This window comes from Gymnodraco acuticeps, unplaced genomic scaffold (genome assembly GCF_902827175.1).
Source record: "Gymnodraco acuticeps unplaced genomic scaffold, fGymAcu1.1, whole genome shotgun sequence".
In the NCBI taxonomy this organism is placed as follows: Eukaryota; Metazoa; Chordata; class Actinopteri; order Perciformes; family Bathydraconidae; genus Gymnodraco; species Gymnodraco acuticeps.
This window is the reverse complement of record NW_022991154.1, coordinates 4,264,998-4,285,827: the sequence shown is the minus strand read 5'-3', so window position 1 is coordinate 4,285,827 and position 20,830 is coordinate 4,264,998. Positions and strand designations below refer to the sequence as shown.

The following is a 20,830-nucleotide window of genomic DNA, read 5'->3' as shown; positions in this document are numbered from 1 at the left end:
AGAAGACAGCCCATCAAAGTGAACACATTGGGACCTTTCAGAGAGGTAGTTCACAAACCAACCCACTGCATGGTTGGATATGCCAATACTGAGTATTCTCTGCTTTAAAATGCGATGATCAACGACCATTAAGGGCTTTGTAGGCGAGAAGAAGAATTTTAAATTCTATCCTGTGTTCTATAGGGAGCCAGTGTAAGGCAGCCAGAACAGGAGTAATGTGGTCCCTTTTCCTAACTCTGGTTAGTACACGAGCTGCAGCATTTTGAATCAGCTGAAGCGACTTGACTGACTTCTTGGTATACCCTGATAATAAGGAGTTACAATAATCCAGCCTTGAAGTAACAAATGCATGGACTAGTTTCTCTGCATCGTTTTGAGGCAAGATATGCCTGATTTTTGCAATGTTGCGTAGATGAAAGAAGGCGGTCCTTGAGATTGGTTTTATGTGGGCGTTAAAAGATAAATCCTGATCAAATATAACACCAAGGTTCCTTGGTAATCTTACTCTTCAGAGTTAGAGTGCGTTATTATTAGTCTGGCCTGCTCAATTCCCTTCATCATATACAACTGACGCACTGTTCTGCCCAATGGTGATCTGAGTGACAACAAGTGCACCAAGCTGCCCAATAAATAAATAAATTGTAAATTTCCCCTCTGTGGGACGAATAAAGGTATTCTGATTCTGAATAGACGCCCATGTTAAATTTGTCCGGATCTTTCTTCATACAAGAAAGAAGTAAACGTTTGACCATCTGCTGCCATGTCCATATTTAACACACAAAATAACAACACAGATTCGTTCATCAGGGCTCTCTGATGCTCACGGTCAGGTCATTCTTTTGATAGGAGCCATCGTTTTTTAACAGGAGGCAAAATTGTCAGATATAATCCTCAATGCATTCTGAATGAGCCTCCCTCTGCTGCTGCAGGTGACCACGGTAACCTAGTTACTACTTATACAACTACTACTACTCCAACTACTACTACTACTAGTACTTATACTACTAACACCACTTCTACTCATACAACTACTACTACAACTACTAATACAACTACTACTGCTACTACTAGTACAGCTACTACTACTACTGCTACTATTATTACTACTTATACTACAACTTAAACTGCTACTACTACTACTTAAGCTACTACTACTACTTGTACTTAGAGTATACTAATACGTATATTTTATATCTCACTCCTTCAGCCTACTTTCAGCTACAGAAACAAATGTACACAGTTTACTGCATTTACATGCATTTTCAGCAGGAAATGCATTCTCTAGTTTGCAGTATAAATCTTGCATTCATTTACCAAAGTAAAAGTACATAAGCATACAACTAGAAAAAACAACAGTATACTGTATTTCTCTTTAACCCTGTTTTCATGTTATTTTTTATTACTGATAAGTTTACATGAACGCAGCATTTTAGTTGTAGCCGGTTGGGTACAATCCGCAACAATGCGTACATTTTTTGGACATTATTACATGTTTTGGATGTTTAATCTTAATCTGTGAAGTAAATAGTTGTCATTTTAATGTAGTACATTAAAGAGTACAATGCGTTTACTCTACACAATACTATATTATTTCCTACTGAAATGTAGTGAAGGAGAAGTATTAGGCTACAATATAAAATGGAAAATACTTAAAGGGACCCTATTATGCATTTTTGGGGTTTTATTCAGGTTTGTGTTCACTCCAGAGGGAGTTTCTCTCCCACACCCTCACCCCTGCCTGAAACAAATCAAATCAAATCAAATCAAGTTTTATTTATATAGCACATTTATAAACGATTTTTGGTCGAGCCAAAGTGCTGTACATATAATAAAAATAGCCTACAGTAGAGACACTTTACAGCAAATACAACAGCACAGATAGTTTAGTATGAGAAAAACGACACCCTCTATCCTTAGACCCTCACATCGTACAAGGACAAACTTCCAGAGAAAACCCACAGTTTAAGGGGGAAAAATGGGAGAAACCTCAGGGAGAGCAACAGAGGAGGGATCCCTCTCCCAGGACGGACAGACGTGCAATAGATGCCGTGTGTAAATCGAAGAGATAATACATTTTACAGCATATAGACCGAATGTTAGGAAATGCATGTGTCTGTAATAAGAAGATGAATCCACGAGGATGTCAGCTACAATCCTGTGGAAGCCATCAGGGAAGGGAAGCAGCATGACGAGACCCAAGGCAGGACCGCAGAGACAGGTTCAGCCACGACCCGAAGTCCACGACTTAATCCAGAACTCAGGATAGAGGATCCAAGACACAGGACTACAGCAAGAGGATCAGCCTCGACTCCGGATCCCGGCGTAGATATAGATACAAAACAAGAAAAAAGATTTGGCTGGGTTAATCGGAACAAGAGAATACACAGACACAGACAGAGAGGGAAAAGGTCATTGGATAAAAGTTATTCTTGATAACCCTCTAGAAAGATTTCATGAACTTCCCCACTCAATCTATGAAGACCTGAGCAGTTCTATTAGATATAGGATAAGAAACAGAGATAGGGATAAGAAACAGAGATAGGGAGCACAACAAATCCATTGCACTCCTTTGTTTACTTCCGTTACATAACAACATCACTACCTAGCATTCACTCTTTCATTGGCTAGCACTCCAACAAATTGTAAGCGATAGGCTAAGTGGTGGGACAGCTCTAAGCGGTTGACCAATCAAAACCTAGCTGGCCAGCTCAGCAATCAGAGCAGACTGGGCTCTGGTTTCAGACAGAGGGTGAAAAGAGGTGCTTTTTGAACATTAAAGCATGGAAACATGTCACTGTAGAAGCACAAGTTTAAAATACGAGCCTTATAAATGCACATAATAGAGACTCTTGAAGTAAAGTCCTTTTTGTCATGGCCACAGTCAATCATGTGAAGTCTAAAGGCCCGGACACACTAATCTGACAAAGAACTGACACAGACGGACCCCGACTGTTGCGTCGCCTCGCGTCTCTGCGTTTTGGCCATGTTTCGCACTGGAACACACCGCAAAGACTTCGGCCGACGGCCAAGAAGCACGTACGAACTGCGCATGCGTGAGTGGCAATAACTCTCAGCAGGCGGCGGTAGTGTGTATTCGTCATTCAAAAGAGGCAACAACCGGAAGACAGACTGCGTGATAACCGAGAGAAGAAGAACAGACTGCGTGATATAAACAAACAACAAATAGCGTGTGCGTTCCATTTTCACTCATTTTCACTCTACAGGGAGAAGCTCATGGGGCTTTCCCGAACCTGTGTCGAGAGTTGGAGTCTTAATAGTTTGTTTGGGTCCCTCACTTCCGTTTCACTTCTCATGCACTGCTAGCTGAACAGCCAAGTGATTTCTTTTGCCGACTGCCTTTGGCCGACTGTTGAATCGGCGGGTTTTTGGCCGAAAAGGCGTCGGCCCGGCTGAAAAGACCCGACAGTGTGGGACACACCAATCTGAGTAGGGCGTGTCGACGCTCATCGTCGGCCTGACGCCTACAGACGCCCATAATCAGCCGTTTTCGTTAGTCGGACGACGAGGCGTGCCCTGTTGCCCAAACTCAATTTGGTGTGTCCCGCACCGTCGGCCGTGACATGCCTTATTTGGCCTTTCATGGCCGTGCGTCGGCCACAGGCAGTCGGACAAAGAAATCACTCTGATTGGCTGTTCAGCTAGCGAATCAGTGCATGAGAAGCGAAACGGTTGCTTGAGAATGTCTTCCACAAGCAACACTCCAATGGCTGCTAGCTCCAGTACCGCACGAAACACGTTTTCGATGGACGAGAGTGAAAATGGAACGCACACGCTATTTGTTGTTTGTTTATATCACGCAGTCTGTTCTTCTTCTCTGCCTTCCGGTTGTTGCCTCTTTTGAATGACGAATACACACTACCGCCGCCTGCTGGTAAGGAGAGTTATTGCCACTCACGCATGCACAGTTCGTACGTGCTCAGCTGAAGTCTTTGCTGTGTGTTCCAGTGCGACACATGGCGAAGACGCAGGAGAACACGGTAACAGTCGGCGTCGGCGAGTTCTCTGGTGACTGCTTGGTGTGTCAGGGCCTTTAAACGTCATCACAGTCACACCATTGATGTCTGCTGCTGGATTAGATTAGCTTTACAGTAAATGATTAGATCAAGCTATTATTGTGATTGTGTGAGTGGCGAGTCAAGACATGTGAGGGCAAATTGAGGACACATGTTCTTATGTAATAGCAAATTTGTAGGAGGAAGGATAGCCTCTGTTATTGGCAGTGGCGTTTCTAGGTGTACAAAACTGGGGGGGCAGAAAGAGGTCGGGGGAGAGAGAGAGAGAGAGGGGGGGGACAGAGAGAGGGAGGAGAGAGAGGGGGGGGCAGAGAGAGGGGGGGAGGAGAGAGAGAGGGGGAGTGTCAAATTACATACTGAAGACCACAGGAGCAACACTGTGAGCGCATACATTTACGTACACAGCGTGGGGATGTCATAGTAATGCACCTTCATACATGGAGTAAAGGTCACCATCACAAAGTAATTCTTAACAATAACAACAACCGTAATGCTTTAGCATTAAAACACCATAGACTGTAAATATAAGGAAAACACAGACACTCATCATCGAGGTCACAATATCAATCGATCCAGCAGAGGCAAAACACAGAAGATCAACAAAATATATGACATAAATGAACTTACCAAAGCTGAAGGCTCACTTGAAAAGAAAAGCGGCACGGCGGTCCTTCCTCTGACAGAATGTGTCTATCACTTTGGGGATGAAGTCCTGTAGTTGCTGGATCAACTGGCTTTCAATTGAAAGCATGGCCAATGCGTTAAGTCGCGGCTGTCCCCGTGTTGCGAGTGAAAGTCTTTATCCTTTTGAGGGTGGAAAAGTTCCTCTCTGACTCGGATGTCGTCATCGGAGTTGTCACTATTATTTTGACCAAAATAACAGTCTCAGCAAACGTTTCCTCCAAGTTGTTCTCGTGAATGGATTTCAACAGAGACAGGGCAGTGTTTCCAGTGTGAAGCTCACTGTGGCGGTAGAGCGTGGTCAGCTCAGACTTCAACTTCTCCTTGTTTCCCAACGCAGGCCACAGTTTCACGGCGCAGTCAAGCTCAGGTGTAGGAAATGACAGGACATGCTGTGGGAAGAATGAGCTGTCAACAAGCTTTGCAGCAATCAAATGGTCACTCTGTGAGAACCTCTGTTCCACCTGTGAGATGACTGTGTCACAAGCCTCCTTCATCACTGGCGCTGTGCTGCTGACTCGTCGGCCTGGCTCGTCTGTTCCATCATGAGCAGTGGCGGCCAATGCATCAGTTTTCTGCCTCATTTTCTGAACATTTTCCTTGAAACGGCAGAGCGCGCTGTTGATCCCAGGTGCATCGATGCTTCGTTTTTGCAGAGTGTTGTATAGAACATCCACTTCTGGCATAAGCAACGAAAAAAACTCCAGGAGCTGCATAAATGCTCGGTCCCGCAGTTTCTTTGACAGGCTGTATGCCTCACTTATGGTGACCGCATCCCATCCTGGTTGTGCGCGTATATGCTTCATACACTGAAGTAGTGCATCTCGGGTCTCCCAAACCGCGTTCACAGTTCTGCTTTTAAAGTTCCATCTCACAGCCGGTGGCCGTGGGATGCGTCTCTGTGTTGCCTCTGCAAGAGCTGCAACACGTTTTGGAGCACCGGAGAAAAAAGTGGAAAAAGCATTTAGATCTGCAAAAAACACCTTCAGGATGCTCATCCTTGCTGAACACAGTTGCTGCAGGGTCAGGTTCAGTTGGTGGGCGTAGCAGTGAACAAACTGAGCGTTTGGGTACGTCTCCTTCATCACCGTCTGTACCCCGCGCACATTACCGCTCATGACGGCCGCCCCGTCATAGGTCTGAGCGATTAGCTTTTCTTTCAGCTTCAGGGGTTCCAGAACAGCCTTGATGCTGTTAGAGACCTACACCAGTTTTGTCCTTTACTTCCACAAACTCCAAAAAACGCTCTGTAACTGTGAGGTCAGGCATAATGTATCGCAGCACAATCACCATTTGCGATTTACAGGAGACATCGGTTGTCTCGTCGGCCTGAACGGCAACAAATGATGTGTTGTCCACTTGCTTGGCTATTTCCTCCCTGTACACATCATACATGCAGTCCAAGAGTTCATTCTGTATGGTGCTTGATGTCCCTTTGAAAACAAGCTGAGCTTCGTAGTGCCGTTGAAGCCTGGAATCGCCCTCACATTGTCTCGAAAATTGACCTGAATATCCCTGGATTCAGAGAGTCCGCCGACTCGTTGTGGCCCCGCAGTGCTGTTTCACATTTCCCACACAGTTTAATACAGGTGATGATCCGACCAAGCACGTACCTGTTTTCTTCCACCTTCCTATTATGAGAATCAATGCCGCGTCTGTAGGCGCTGTCAATCTGAGCTGCAACATTCACCCTTCCAAGTAATCCCAATTTTACGGCATTTTCCAAATGACTGTTGCTGCTCTCATGCTTCATTGTCCTCTCCGAAACATGCTTTAAGTCCTTGTAACCTGTCCTCGACCAAGTACCTTGATCTTCACCAAAAAGCAGGCAAGGAAAGCAAAAGAGGGAATTATTCTGGATGCTCGCCGTTAGCCATTTCTTTTTAGCAAACCACTCAGCGTTAAACCCACGTTTAACTTTGCCCGCAGTCTGGACCATTTGGAAATCCGGTGGATGGTGGGCACCGAGGCGCTTTACCTCCAGTTTCTCTCCGAGACTAAGTGTCTCAAATGTGTGCTCCAGTAAATGGTCAACTTCATTCATTTTCTTTCAGTTTTTTACTTCTTTTAATCGCTGGTGATGTTAGCTATATGCTGCTCTCTCGTCTCCTCTTCAAACTACACGTGACGTTTCGCAGCACTGCACACGTGAGTACTTACAGCCAATCAATTCTGAATTATGTGAGATGACGTATGGTGGGGATGGGAGCACTATGCCCCTACGGTCATTATTTTTTGCCACACACATTAAATAGAAAAATACTCTGAGCATGCGCAGTGTAGTTTTTACAATCACCGTTCACTTAGACTGTGAGAGGGAGGGGCAGGATCGGGTTTTGTCCCACATGGCTCTAAACAGCTCAAAACGGCACTCTAGACACTAATTAGAAGAACACAGACTAAAACAGAAATGTACACACGAATCAGATTATTAAACATGACCTTAAAATATATTTTATATGTTTTTTTATTTATTTTTTAGTATTTTTTTGTAATCATTATTTGTAATACTTTCTTCTGACACTAGGTGGGGCTGTACCTGCCCCTAATGACCCGCCGCCACTGGTTATTGGCCTTGCTGACAGCTGTGTTGTGTTTTGTGGATCCAGATGTGGAGTTCCTGCGCTCAGTCCTGCCCCCGGCCACAGACCCCGCCTTCTTCCAGTTCCTGCGAGGCCTGGACTGCTCTGGCGTCACACTCCGTGCCATCCCAGAGGGCACTGTGGTGTTTGCGAGGGTGAGCTGCAGCTTTTCAGGGTGCAACTGAAGGTCAAAAGTCAAATACAGGATTCTGGAGGGGGTCAAAGGGAGTAAGTTTTCCCTTATGTCAAAAACATCTGCAGGTGCCTCTGATGGAGGTGGCAGGTCCGCTCGCTGTTGTTCAACTGCTGGAGACTAGTCTATTGTGTCTGGTCAACTACGCCAGGTAAGAACGTCTCTCTAACACATACAGAAAAAACAGTTGCTCCTTTTGAAATAATGTACTGTATATAAAAAATAGTTGAATAGTGAGCTTTACTCGACATATAAATAGTTATCCATTACAAACCTATGTGTGTGTATTTGTAGGGCTGCAAACTGTGAATAGGCGCATTCACACCGCAGTACTTTTCCCACAAAGGTTCATTAGAACTTAGTTCATGAGAACTCTTTAGTTCTCATGAACTAAGTACAGATCGCGTTCACACCGGAATAAGTCCCTGGGGGTGGATTAGGCAAATGAAGCCGCTGACGTCACTTCTTCTGCTTTGGGTTTACTGGCAGGCCGCAAACCACTTCACGGCATATACTGCTGCCCAAAGTCCCCGGCCGGAAGTCCCCGGAGTTGGGGACTGGCTTCAGTAGAAGCTGCTGGGACTCCCAGCAGCTTCTACTGAAGCCTTCCGAGCAGGCCCGGTTCTACGGGGGTGCATACGGGTGCATTGCACCCTCAGTTGAATCGTTATGCACCCTCATTTGAAAAATGAAAAGTGAAAAAAAAAAAAATAGTGAAAAATATTACATGTACAATAATAATAGTAGTAATAATAATAATAAGAAGAATATAGTTGAAATAAAATAAATTGTAATTGTGGTTGAATAACATTGTCTGCCGCATTTATTTGGTCAATTTAAACGGTAAGTAACGTTATTATGTCAGGTGTTTGTGACGTGTGCCGCTGCGCGTTCGTCATCTGCAAGGTGCTTACACAGCAGTCAATGATGGAACTCAGAAAATGGTTAAAACAACCAGCCCTTATCTTCAGCAGTAACACTGCATCTACTACAGGTAATAATAGTTCAGATCATGGGGACATTAAGTTACCCGCGGCCACTGTCGTGGACACTAACGCCCGACTTGCCGGCTTTGCCCGCCTCGCCCACGGAGGAGGAGCAGCCGTCTTCGTTGCCCCAAACACCGACACCCCTCAGTGGCCCACAAGTGCCAGAGGACCTCGGCCAAACAGAGCCTGCCCAGGTATATTTAAAAAAGTACCCAACTCGCCTGTACAGTGGGGTAAGGCGCTCATTTTGCAGCTCATGGTTTCAAAACAGAGATTGGCTGGAATATTCATGTAAAAAAGATGCCATCTTCTGCTATGCATGTAGACATTTCGGTTCAAGTAAGTCAGATGCCTTCACCACAACTGGCTACTACAACTGGCGCCATGCTCTTATAGGCTACGTGATAAGGGACTGGGAAGGCATGCATCAAGCAAAGAGCACATAGATCCATAGATCTCTTCATTTTGTTCTCAAAGTGCACCAGATTGATGCTTTTAACTTCAATATTTAAAAAAAAAATCTTCCCGGGGGAGCATGCCCCCGGACCCCCCGAGAGGAGGTGAGGACCCCCCTAGAGGAGGTGAGGACCCCCCAGAGGATGTTAGGTCCACTCAAAATAGCACTTTACCACTGCTCCCTCTCTAATCTCAGATGCACCCTGAGTCATTTTGTTCTGGAAACGGGCCTGCTTCCGAGTAAATCGCCAGAACGCCGACACCTCCTCATCTCCACCGCTCCCATGTTTTATTTTGTGTTGCCATAAGTTAGTCTCTCTGCGTTTCTGCGCTGGGCTAATGCTAATGCTAATAATGCTAATGCGAGGATAATAAAATGGCGGCTTCACAAAACTTTTTGGGAGTTTTACGGGGCGTGGTTTGCAATCCGCCCAGCCAATCAGAAATATAGCTCTTTTCTCACAAGAGAGCCGCACGAAAGTCCCTGCTCTCTAGCAGGGACTTTCGTGGGGGTAAAAAGGTTCTCATGAACTAATTTTAGTACCGGCTCTTTTTGGTGTGAACGCGACAAAAGAGTTCTCATGAACTAAGTTCTCATGAACCTTTGTGGGAAAAGTACTGCGGTGTGAATGCGCCTAATTACTCAAAATATTTTCTAATCCATGGGGTGTCAAACTCATTTTAGCTCATGTGCCAAATCCTAACCAATTAGAATTCAGGTGGGAAAGACCAGTTAACCATTTTTTTATATAAACCTAGAATTAACAACACCACAAAATGTGTCTTTTATTTTGTAAGAAGTAGTTTAAGTACATTCTCTAAACGTTCACAATTAATAACCAATTAAAAAAAATGTTGATTGAACCAAATGGAAAATATATATATATCTGATACCGTTATCAAATGTTTTAATTTTCTACGAGTTAAACAATTCTATAGGATTGTTAGACTTTAAATGAATAGGGACATTAATTGTTTTATAACATTTACTCAAACTGAAGACAGAGGCATATGTATAGCATTTACACACTAAAATGAATCATATTAAAAGGAAAGTCGGTGAAGTTAAAGTGAAGCTGTTCTGTATTTCATGCTGGCTCCACCATGACACTTAAAGCAGCCTGTCTCTGCTCTGCCTGCTCTCTGTTGTCAGTCTGGTGTGCAGCAACGCGGCACGTTTCCGCCTGGCGGCCGGCCCCAAGAGGAAGCTGTTGGAACTGGGCCTCAGGAGGGCCCAGGGACCAGATGGAGGGCTCACCGCCTCACGATACACACACATTGGAGGTAGTGGTCTAAACAAATATCGATGCACTTAAGAATCGCTGTATTGATTGTGTTGCGGAAAGATGCTTAACGCAATGAGAAATGCAAATCCCACGGTTCACATTAGATAAAAAAGGTCCACTTATTATATAGTATGCTATTTTTGCATTTACTCGACAGAAGACAGTGTAAAGTTGTTTTAAAAAGCAACATTTTGAACATTTTTCTTATAGTACTGCAATATATCTAATCCTAATTCCCCTCTCATGATACATATCATATTGCCATATTCTTGTCTTTACTCAGCCCCAATTGTAGTATAGTAAATGTGGTATAGCCTGTCAAGCATGTCCTATTATAAATACTGTATGTCCAGGCCTTTTCCTCTGGGATGAATTACAGAAATGTACTGTCCTCATCAAAACATAGGTAGATGTAGGTGTTCTTACTGAGAGTAAGCACATGGGCCTGGATCTAATTAAAGAGTCTTCATCAGCCCCAGGAGCTGGGATCTTTTCAAAAGTATGATGCAACTTCACCTTCATTATCACTGCAGGAATTTATAAGAATGTGTCACAGTGTTTCTTCAAGTTATGAGTATGTCCTCATACTTGTGGTTACAAGAGCCAACACACATGACTCAGAAAGGAGATGACTTGCAGGATTGTTTTTCATCTAAATGTTCCATAATTAGCTTAATGTGTAACCTCAGGCCTGAATGTGTTCTGAATTTGCCTCTTGATGCTGTTTACAGACCAACAGACTGACAGGTCTTTTTTTCAGGGTTTGATTTCACCAGTAACGTTCAGGCTGGTTTCCAGTATGGGGTCCCAGTTGCAGGGACCATGGCACACTCCTACGTCACGTCCTTTACCTCCCTGGAGGAAGTCTTGCCAAAAGTGAGTATGTGTTCTCTCTTCCAATCATCATCAAGGACCATACCAGGAGGTTTGTAGGTTCATCCATTCCAGGAAAGGTTTGTCCACAGAGAGCAAAAAGCTGTCTACTATACATACATTGTAGGTGGTGTAATATGCACCTTATATATATATATATATATATATATATAATTATAATTAAAAAGTTTGTCTCTGGCATATTGTTTATTAGTCATCATTTAATTTACAATACTTAAAAAACAGCTGTAAAAGTGGCAGTGTGTAGGGTTAAGTGGCATCTTGACTCTGGGGTTGCGTTCCGATAATCCAAAAATCAGCTCCTAACGTCTAACCCTATCTCCTATTCCTTGACCTCTGAGTGAAACGTCACGGGGTTAAGGGATAGTGGATAGGAGAATTCAAAAGGACTTAGGAGAAGAGACTATGGTACTTTAGAGAATCCGAATGCACTTTCACTATCCGACATGTTTATGATGCGCCAGCGGACGTCATGAATGTGCGTCTGCTGCTGTGGGGAAACTATGGAAACTACAGTTTTCTATACAGCGGACTACAACATGGATGTTTAATAAGAACGAGGGACTACTGTAAACTCATCTAGAGACTCTGCACCGTGCTCTGATGCTGCTGCTTTGCTTTATGAACGTGGACAACAGAGAAACATATTCTTCATGACCAAAGTTGGAATTGAAATAAAAAAGTAAAGTGAAACTTATGCTCGTCACCCTCTCCCTCCGGTCCACATTAATACAAATGTTCCCAATACGTATGATTGTATGAAAATATCTTAAAATCAATACAAATGTATTTATTATAAACGTTAGTCCTTAACATCTATCACTGTGTATATCACCATTCAAACATCTTTTAAAAGTTGAACAAACCCCACACAGCTCAGTAAAGACTGTGAGATGTTGACTTTATTTGATCATTTCAGTAAAAACTAACGTTCATATTTCTCTTTTTGATTATAATACTGATGAACGTTCAGAACAAAGCACTTTGGCAACTTACCACATACGTTTTAAAATGCTTAATAAGCACCGTAACTTTCATGATATAATTTCTCGGTCATAATCAGTTGTTTCCGTGAACGGCCGACTGTTGAGTGACGGCAAATGCTGCGGCTGCAATGCATTGTGGGACAGCATTTTCTCCTCTCCTTTCGGTAAGGGAGGTCCAGTGGTTCCTAAGCTAAAGGAGGTTATAAACAGGGCTGCACATAACTGGTGCGCATGCGCACCTCCGCCAAAAAAAGAGCACCGGGTCATTTGAAAAAAGGCGCATTTGTGTACCAACATTGAGAGAGAGAGAGGAGAGAGAGAAGGGAAAAGAGAGAAGAGAGAAGAGAGAAGAGGGAAAGATATTTGCGAGTTGCATATGAACTCAGGGCCGGCCCGTAGCCCTGGCGTTATAGATGTTCGCCTAGGGCGCCAGATCTGTGGAGGCGCTGCGCTGGCAGCTCTGGGAGGGAAAAAAACATTTTTGACCGTTGGGGCTCATCCTAATTTTCGGCCTTGATGTAACAATATTCATAATTAAGTAAATGTAACACCCTTTTCACCCCGGTTACACGTTTTATTTGCCCTGTAAGTGATGAAAATGGGGGATGTTGGCTTATCTGGCACCCGCAGCTCACAGCCAAAGTGCGAGTGAGTGTGGGAGAGAGGGATGGTGCACCGGTTCCGGCGCTGTTGTTATTAGTATCTGGTGCTAGCTGTTCTAACGGATAACAGAAGAAGATGTTTCTACAATAATGTGGAGGGAGAGTCCTCTCCAGTCAGACTGAGAGGCTGATAACTACAGCTCAGTGAGGTAAGGACTAAGTTATCTCAGTGGGTCTCAAACGTTTTGATCACAATTTATGTAAACACATATTTCCAAGGCACTCCTTTATAATTATTGGGATAAACAGGTTTGAAATCATTCCAATGTATACTATAGGACAGTAAACCAAAAATATCTTTTAAAACTGGAAAGATAAAAAAAAAATGCATAAATAAATAAATAAATGTTAAGGTAAAATAAGATATGAATGAACAACACAAATAAAATAAGTTACATTCATTTGTTATTGGCTATGGTAGGTTATTGGTTATGTTCACATACTTATTTGATTACATCCACTTGTCTAAGATGACAACAGAGACTTTCGACCCAAAACCAGCTGTTGACTTGTGGATGCAAGCAGCTAATCGCAGACTCAACCAGAGAGAAAGTAGTAGGCCTACATCATCAGCTACCATGTCTGACAGTGAGGAGAACAGTCAGGAGGGTAGTGATGACAGCTTGTAGGATTACTGGTCGTGCTAATGTTGTCTTGTGTTCACCTCTGCATGTGTGTTCTGTGTTCACCTCTGCATGTGTGTTTAGTGCCGTGTGTCTGGCAAATAATGTCAAAACCCCCTCAAAAGTTACGGTTTATTTCATTTTAAGGATGAGCACCAAGCAACATCTCCAGGTGCTCCTTTGAGAACCAGGGCAAAAAAGTGATGTGCACCCCTGGTTATAAAGGAAGTTTGAAACCTCCTTTTCTTTCATTTAGAGAATTGGAACGGCACTTATCATGGCTGCCACTGAGGGACTTCCGGGTCATTTAACTTGGTTAGGAAGGTTCCTAAGCTAAATGGACTATTGGAACGCAACCCGGGGCTGATCAGTGAGGCTGCAGTACCTCTGATGGCCACATGAGGCTGACTCCCAAAAGGAGTCAATCTCCATATATCCCCATTATAAAAGCCCAACTTTATGGCAGACATAAACTTGTTTAAAGACACGTACAAAAAACTGGTTTCCAAATTAATAACAATTCTCCCCTTCCTGCCAATTTTATGGGGGGTGAATTTTTATTCAGGTAACATAAAAACACAAATGGTTCCCTAAATCCTACACACTCAACCTTTTTAAATAAAGACAAAAACAATCACACATTTAAAATTACACTAATTTATGATTTGAAAACTCTTTAAATTATGAAGAAATTACATATATTGGAAGAAACATAACATTTTATCACAGTGGCAAGCTGTTAAATCTTGATGATGCATCATGCTATGATTGGTCTCCAAGGGAAGTCAACAGTGAAAAGGCCTGCATATATCAATATTCAAATGTCCTTGTCTCATGTTTCGTCTCAGACTCTTGTGGCGGTGAACGGGGACTCCACTCCAGTGGACATAATTTTGTTGACAAAGGGCTGGTTGAGTCGTGTGTGTGAGCTCCTGGGATCGCAGCCTGGGAAGATCCACGAGGGCGAGTTGGCGGCCTTTTTGTCCTACGCCATCGCCTACCCTCAGAACTTCCTCCCTGTGATTGACAGCTTCAGCGTCAGCTGGTAACTAGACATGTTACTTTTGATACTAGAGAGATATGTATGAAGGCTTTTATCGTTTGATTTCTGACAAACAGCATATACTTTTCTGTAGGTTTACATAGTAATTGAGTATAGACCTTTGTCCTATGAGCACTTTTATTGCCTGTACCTTTGATTCATCTAGGCCACATGTGTCAAACTCAAGGCCCGGGGGCCAAATCAGGCCCGTGGTGGATTTAATTTCGGCCCGCAGGATAATTTTTAATTACTATTACATCTGGCCCGCCGGTATATTGCACGCACACCTTCACTCAATCCTGAGGATTTCCTCAGCTCAGAGCCTGAGCCCAAACATTGATGAACTTGCACTTTGAATCGCCACGTGCTGAAAAGTGCTATATAAATAAAATTGCCTTGCCCTTGCACCCAAGATGAGATGCCAAGTATCTGGCTTGAACTAGCATCAGAGCAGCAAACTGACTTTCAATGGATGTTTCCTTTTGCACTTTTTTCTTGCGACAACAGGGCATGTTTGGTTTTTTCTTTGAGGGAAATAATTTTTTTGAAGCTGTTGTTGGCCTGTGAAAAAATGTAATCATAAAAAATGACTCCGGAAAAGCTGCAGATAGAGCCATAAGAAATTAATGCAACTGATTATTTAATATTTAATGTTGTTTTTATAGGCAATAATTTAAGCTTTGTTAGTTCCAGGTTTAATATGGGCAATAAGTTCATTTCAATAAGTTCTGCAATAAACATTGAACCAGTCCGGCCCTCGACTATTACCGATTTTTTAATTTTGGCCCACTGTGTATTTGAGTTTGACACCCCTGATCAAGGCCATCTTTGTCTTCCTGTCATTTAATAAAAAAAGTCTTTCTTTCAAAGTCCAAAGAAATTCACAGTTTCTATTTGTTGCACAATTGTGGATAATAATTCTAAATGCAGGTTTTTTTACTCCAATGGTGTATTTTACATTGTGATAATGGTTATTTTACTTCTAAAGGATCAGAGTACTTCTGATGTTTTGAGTTGAAAACAATATAATTACAATAACATATCTGGCCTTGAACTAAAAACAATTTGAGGTAATACTATATCAGAAACAACCCAGTCTCACGGCATTTCTTGTAATAGTCACAAAATTAATTTAATCTATTGATTCGTGTTCACCAACACGATTTTCCCCTTTCTTTCGTGTCACACAGAATGATTTTAAAGCAATGTATTTCTATTGGTAGTATGTTTCGTGCCTGCAACACGTCTTTTTGTCCGGTCGGGTGTGGTTCATAAAAACATTTTCTTACTCAATATCAAGCCACGATTATTATTTTTTTTTTAAAAATGGTATAATGTCGGACTTTTTTTGCCGTCCGTGAGGAAAATAAATGGGGCTCAGAGCCTCAGTATACTGAAATCTGTATTTTTTCAAATCTTTTTCTCTTTATAATTTGTTATTATTTACATTGTTTTTAAAATTGTGACTTGAAAAAAATTGGGAAATCGTGTTGGTGAACACGAATCAATAGATTAAAGGTAGGGTATTTACGTTTGAGAAACCGGCTCGAGATCGCTAGAATTTGAAAATATTCGACCGGAGAAAATCTGCTACTTCCTTATAGAGCCCCTCCTCCAACACACACAAACGCACACATGACCAATGAGGGCACGAGATAAGTTTGTGCACAGATTGAAGGCTGACAGGCAGGTAGGCCATCCAGTTATTTTAGCCGGGCGGGAGATTTTTCTTTTTCCATTTTTTCTTCTTCTTGGGTATAGTGACGTAACGGCTTCCTCACACACACACACTCACTCAGCCTAATCTTTTCTCAGCTGCAGCTCCACGGATTTCTCAGCCTGAACTCAGCCTGAGACAGCGAGACACAGCGAAACTCAGCCTGAACTCAGTCTGAGCACACACACAAACTCACAGCCAGGCTACGAGTGTGTGTGTGCTCAGGCTGAGTTCAGGCTGAGTTTCGCTGTGTCTCGTTGTCTCGCAGATCCCACGCAGCAACCAGGAAACAACACCAGTAAGCCAGCTCACACTGTCCGCTCCAGCAGCGAGCCCCGCGACGTCCCGCCAACATGGCACCTAGACCCCACGCAGCATTCTCATCTGTTTGTCATTACTGGGGTCATTTTCTGGTTGCTAACAAACGCCATTGTAACACATAAACACTGATGTTCCGCTGTAACGGTGGTGGACTCATCAGAACAGAGTGGGCGAGCTGACCAATCAGAGCACAGTGGGCTCATAGGGAGGGGGGGGGGGGGGGGCAGGAGCTCCGACAAGCCATGTAGGACAGAGAGTGAATACACATACTATACAGAGATGCTGTATGAGAAACCAATGTGATTTTGGAACAATGTAAATCTATTCTAGTAGACCTCAACAATGGAATTATGATCAATAGAAATGGCCATGACATGTGACCTTTAAGTGCTTGTTTTACCAGCAGGTGTCACTAGTGTCAAATCAGCTTTGCCCTAATGAATCAGTTATTAATATATTTTGGTAGTAATCATTTAACTATCTCTAATTGTGACAGCTCTGATGCTCAAAGATACACAATGCAAAATTCCAGCTAGTGCTGCTATCCTTTGTATACAAATAAATAAATAACTGAATTGAAAATGTTAATAAATCAGAATTTCCCAGAAACCCTACTCATTTTATATTTCATGCTCATGTGATGAAATGTGTGTGTGTGTATCTGATTTCAGCAGTGGTCTGTTGAACTTCTGTGCTGTGGCCTTGGCGTTGTGTGAGTTGGACTACAAACCGCTCGGAGTCCGTCTGGACAGCGGAGATCTCTGCAGGCAGTCGCTGGAAGTCCGCCGTGTGTTCAGACTCTGCAGCAAGCAGTGAGTGAGGGGCCATGCCGAATGTGTGCATCTTTAAAACCTTGAATGGAATTAAACCTGATGTCTGCTTGTCTGTTGCTCCTTCAGTTTCTCCGTCTCTGCCTTCGACTCTCTGACTATCGTCGGGACCAACAACATCACAGAGCAGAGCATGGCGGAGCTCAACGAGAAGGTAGGTTAACTGAACATGTGGATTGATTATGATGAACAAGCAGGGTTTTTCTTTCCCTTCCCCTGATGTTTTGTGTAACATTGTTTCAGGAGAATGAGATCGATGTGGTTGGTGTTGGAACACATCTGGTCACCTGCACACAACAACCCTCGCTGGGCTGTGTGTACAAGGTAATGCTTTTTTAATGTTTTATATGTTTGTATGTGCAATAATGGGGTGCCTTTTTTAATTTTCAGTGTACCTCATTTATATGGGAAAGGTCTCCTATTATGCAAAATGCAATTTTGTCTTTTTTACATAAATATGTGTCCCCGCTCTTTTCTTCCGTACCCAAATCTCTAAAATTGGGGGTACAACGAAGCGGATCCAGATTTGCTGCCGATATGACGTAATATTGGAAATGTGCCGGGGCTGGCTTTACGCCCACGGCCCTATCAGAAACGTCGCTATCAGAAACAATGTGTTTTGGAAATAATATGGTCTTTGTTTACATCAGCACATTTTGAACATGATATGGGGTTTAATCACGGCAGCATTTAGCTGAGTATCTGGGTAGAATTCTCCTGCATAAGCTCCCCCTCTTTTTTTTTTTTTTAAAGCTACGGACCAGTGGCGGCTGGTGCATTTTTCTCAAGGGGGGGCTCTACCAAAATTCAAGCAAACTTATACACAAACTCAAAACATATGTCATATAACTGAGTTAAATGGGGTTATCTTCTGAAACTGATTCTTGTATTTTCTAGTTGGCCTCGTGTGAAATTCACTGTCACACCCATGTTTTATTTCAAGGCATGATAAGGGAACTGGAAGTCCCCAGGTGGAGGCCTAGTTGAAACATTTGGTCCTCATTACACATATCACTCATTGTCAATCCCCAGAAATATGCCTGTGTGGCAGAGCCAGAGTGTGAGTGTCGCATGTCAGCCTGCGTAAGATTGTGACGCCTGATGTAAAAGAGCATGTGAGGGCTGTCATGTGACTGACACCTTCAACCTGACACCCCGCAGGAGGAGCTGTGTCACACACATTTTACAGTTTTTACAGAATATGAATACAACACCCTCTGTCCTTAGACCCTCACAACGGACAAGGAAAAACTTCCAAAGAAAAGTTAACGGGGGAAATGGAAGAAACCTTGGGGAGAGCAACGGAGGAGGGATCCCTCTCCCAGGACAGACATGCAATAGATGTTGTGTATAAATTAAAAAGATAATACATCCAAATGCTTGAAAAATGCATACAGTATATAAGAAGAAGATGGATCCAGGGGGATGTCAACAATCCTCTGGGTGCCATTAAAGAGGTAGTAAGGTGAGCATCAGGCAGGACCACAGCAACAGGCACAGTTATCAAGGTTGATTTATTTGTATAGCACATTTTAAGACACGGAGGCAATTCAAAGTTATTCACATAGGCATTCAACACATAGTAATCAAAAACAAACCAACACAATATCGAAAAAGAAAATTCATAAAAGCGATAGAATACTGGCTGAAACTAAAAGTGCAATGATAAGGCACGGTTAAAGGATCTCAGGATAGGCTGCATTAAAATAAAGGTTTTAACCTTGATTTAAAAGAACCCAGTGCCTGTCCCCTTAGAAATACCTTACCCTTTTTGAACAACAACAAAACAGCAAACATTACATATTTTCACATATTACACAGTTCATTCATTTCTTCAGCGTGGAACTGTAGATGCAGGGCAAGAACTTCTTAAACCAGTTGCTTCTTCTCTCCTTTCTGGTGACCTGGCTCTCCAAACCTTCCAGCCGAGCGTTCAGGGAGCTCTGCGTCTCCTTCCACTCATCCTCCTTCTCCTGAAGACTCTGCTGGAGGTGTCCTTCCTCCTGAAGGAGCGTGGACTTCTCCTCCTGCCACTGCCGATCCAGATTCGGCCTCATCCTTTCTTCAACCTGAAGAAGACCTGATTTCTTCATGTCTTCTGCAGCAGGGAGGTTCTCTCCTGCTGCCAGAGGAAGCACTCCCTCTCCACCTGATCTTCAAAGGTTTTCTGAAGAGCAGCCATCAGGCTCTTGCTTTTCTTCTCCTGCATCTCCACCTGGGTGACATGGAGGCTCTGGGATTTCTGCTGTACAGTGAGGGCAGTCTTCTCCACCTTCCACTCCTTCTCCTTCTCCTGCAGAATCTGCTTGAGGCTTTTTTTCCTCCCGAAGAAGCGTTGACTTCTCCTCCTGCCACTGCCGATCCAGATTCTGATTCATCCTTTCTTTGACCTGGAGCAGGGTTGACTTCAACCTCTGCCACTCCTGCTCTCTTTTCTTCAGATCCTTTATTTCGGTGTCTGTCTTGATGCGGTTGCTCTCCAGCTGCTGCTCTGCCTCCTTCAGAGCAGCCGATAGTTTGGTGTTTGCCTGTTTCTCTTCTTGGAGCTGGGCAGCATATTCAGCATTCAGACATTCAGAAAAGTTAAACTCGCTCTGAACCAACTGGTGTCTGAGTGAAACTGTCTGGAACTGTCTGCCTTTGAGTATATATTTATAAAATTAAAGTATTCTTTAATGACAATCTAGAATGTGGGAAGAGGTGGGGCGGCGCCCCTAGCACTGATTTATTTTATGTTAACATTTGTATGATGCCATTTTATTGTCTGTACGTTAGCTGGTGGAGGTGAGGGCTAGTCCCAGGATGAAGATTAGCGAGGACCCAGAGAAGAGCACTGTCCCTGGGAGGAAAGCTGTCTACAGGCTGATAGATGCTGAGGGTGAGGACTCATCCACCCACTTATTTCTCTGAGCATTCTAACCATCCTACGGCAGGGCAATTTCATTAACGGGGCTCTTCATGCTGACAAGATGTGGTTGATACCATAACACGATCATGTAGCCCTCTGAGGGCTCTAGTTGTATTTGGTTTTTGCAATCTTGACCATCAATAATGATTATATTTTTTCTTGATTGTTTATTATACTTTGAGAAAATAATCTTAGCAGCTCTCTTTCCTCCCTTGCAGGCCATGCTTTTCTGGACCTGGTGTGTCTGGTAGCGGAGGCTCCTCCTGAGGCAGGGGTCTCTCTGAGCTGTTACCCTCTGAGCTGCGACACGTCCTGTGTGTCAGTCATTCCCGCTCAGGTCATCTGTCTGCGCCAGGACATGTTCACCAAAGGACGGGTGAGGATGCTCAAAGTCTGAAATCCTTACAACATAACTGACATTTATTTTATATATATATATATATATATACAGTGGAGCAAAAAAGTATTTAGTCAGCCACCAATTGTGCAAGTTCTCCCACTTAAAAAGATGAGAGAGGCCTGTAATTTTCATCCTAGGTATACCTCAACTATGAGAGACAAAATGAGGAAAAAAATCCAGAAAATCACATTGTCTGATTTTTAAAGAATTGATTTGCAAATTATGG

The 20,830-nt window shown here is 43.2% G+C and overlaps 1 protein-coding gene across 3 annotated transcripts in view; it reads left to right on the top strand.

Annotated features, from left to right (window-relative positions):
• naprt (nicotinate phosphoribosyltransferase) overlaps positions 1–20,830 on the top strand; it is a 33,995-nt gene that overhangs the window by 8,902 nt on the left and 4,263 nt on the right. The window contains exons 2-11 of one of the 3 annotated variants that reach the window (XM_034237524.1): positions 7,325–7,452; positions 7,559–7,641; positions 10,089–10,219; positions 10,982–11,097; positions 14,235–14,431; positions 17,141–17,278; positions 17,366–17,450; positions 17,540–17,620; positions 20,072–20,174; positions 20,423–20,580. In XM_034237524.1, the coding sequence (XP_034093415.1) occupies positions 7,325–7,452; positions 7,559–7,641; positions 10,089–10,219; positions 10,982–11,097; positions 14,235–14,431; positions 17,141–17,278; positions 17,366–17,450; positions 17,540–17,620; positions 20,072–20,174; positions 20,423–20,580 (1,220 nt within the window). Of the gene's footprint in view, positions 1–7,324; positions 7,453–7,558; positions 7,642–10,088; positions 10,220–10,981; positions 11,098–14,234; positions 14,432–17,137; positions 17,279–17,365; positions 17,451–17,539; positions 17,621–20,071; positions 20,175–20,422; positions 20,581–20,830 lie in introns of all 3 variants that reach the window. The other 2 variants (XM_034237523.1, XM_034237526.1) reach the window with 2 other exon arrangements.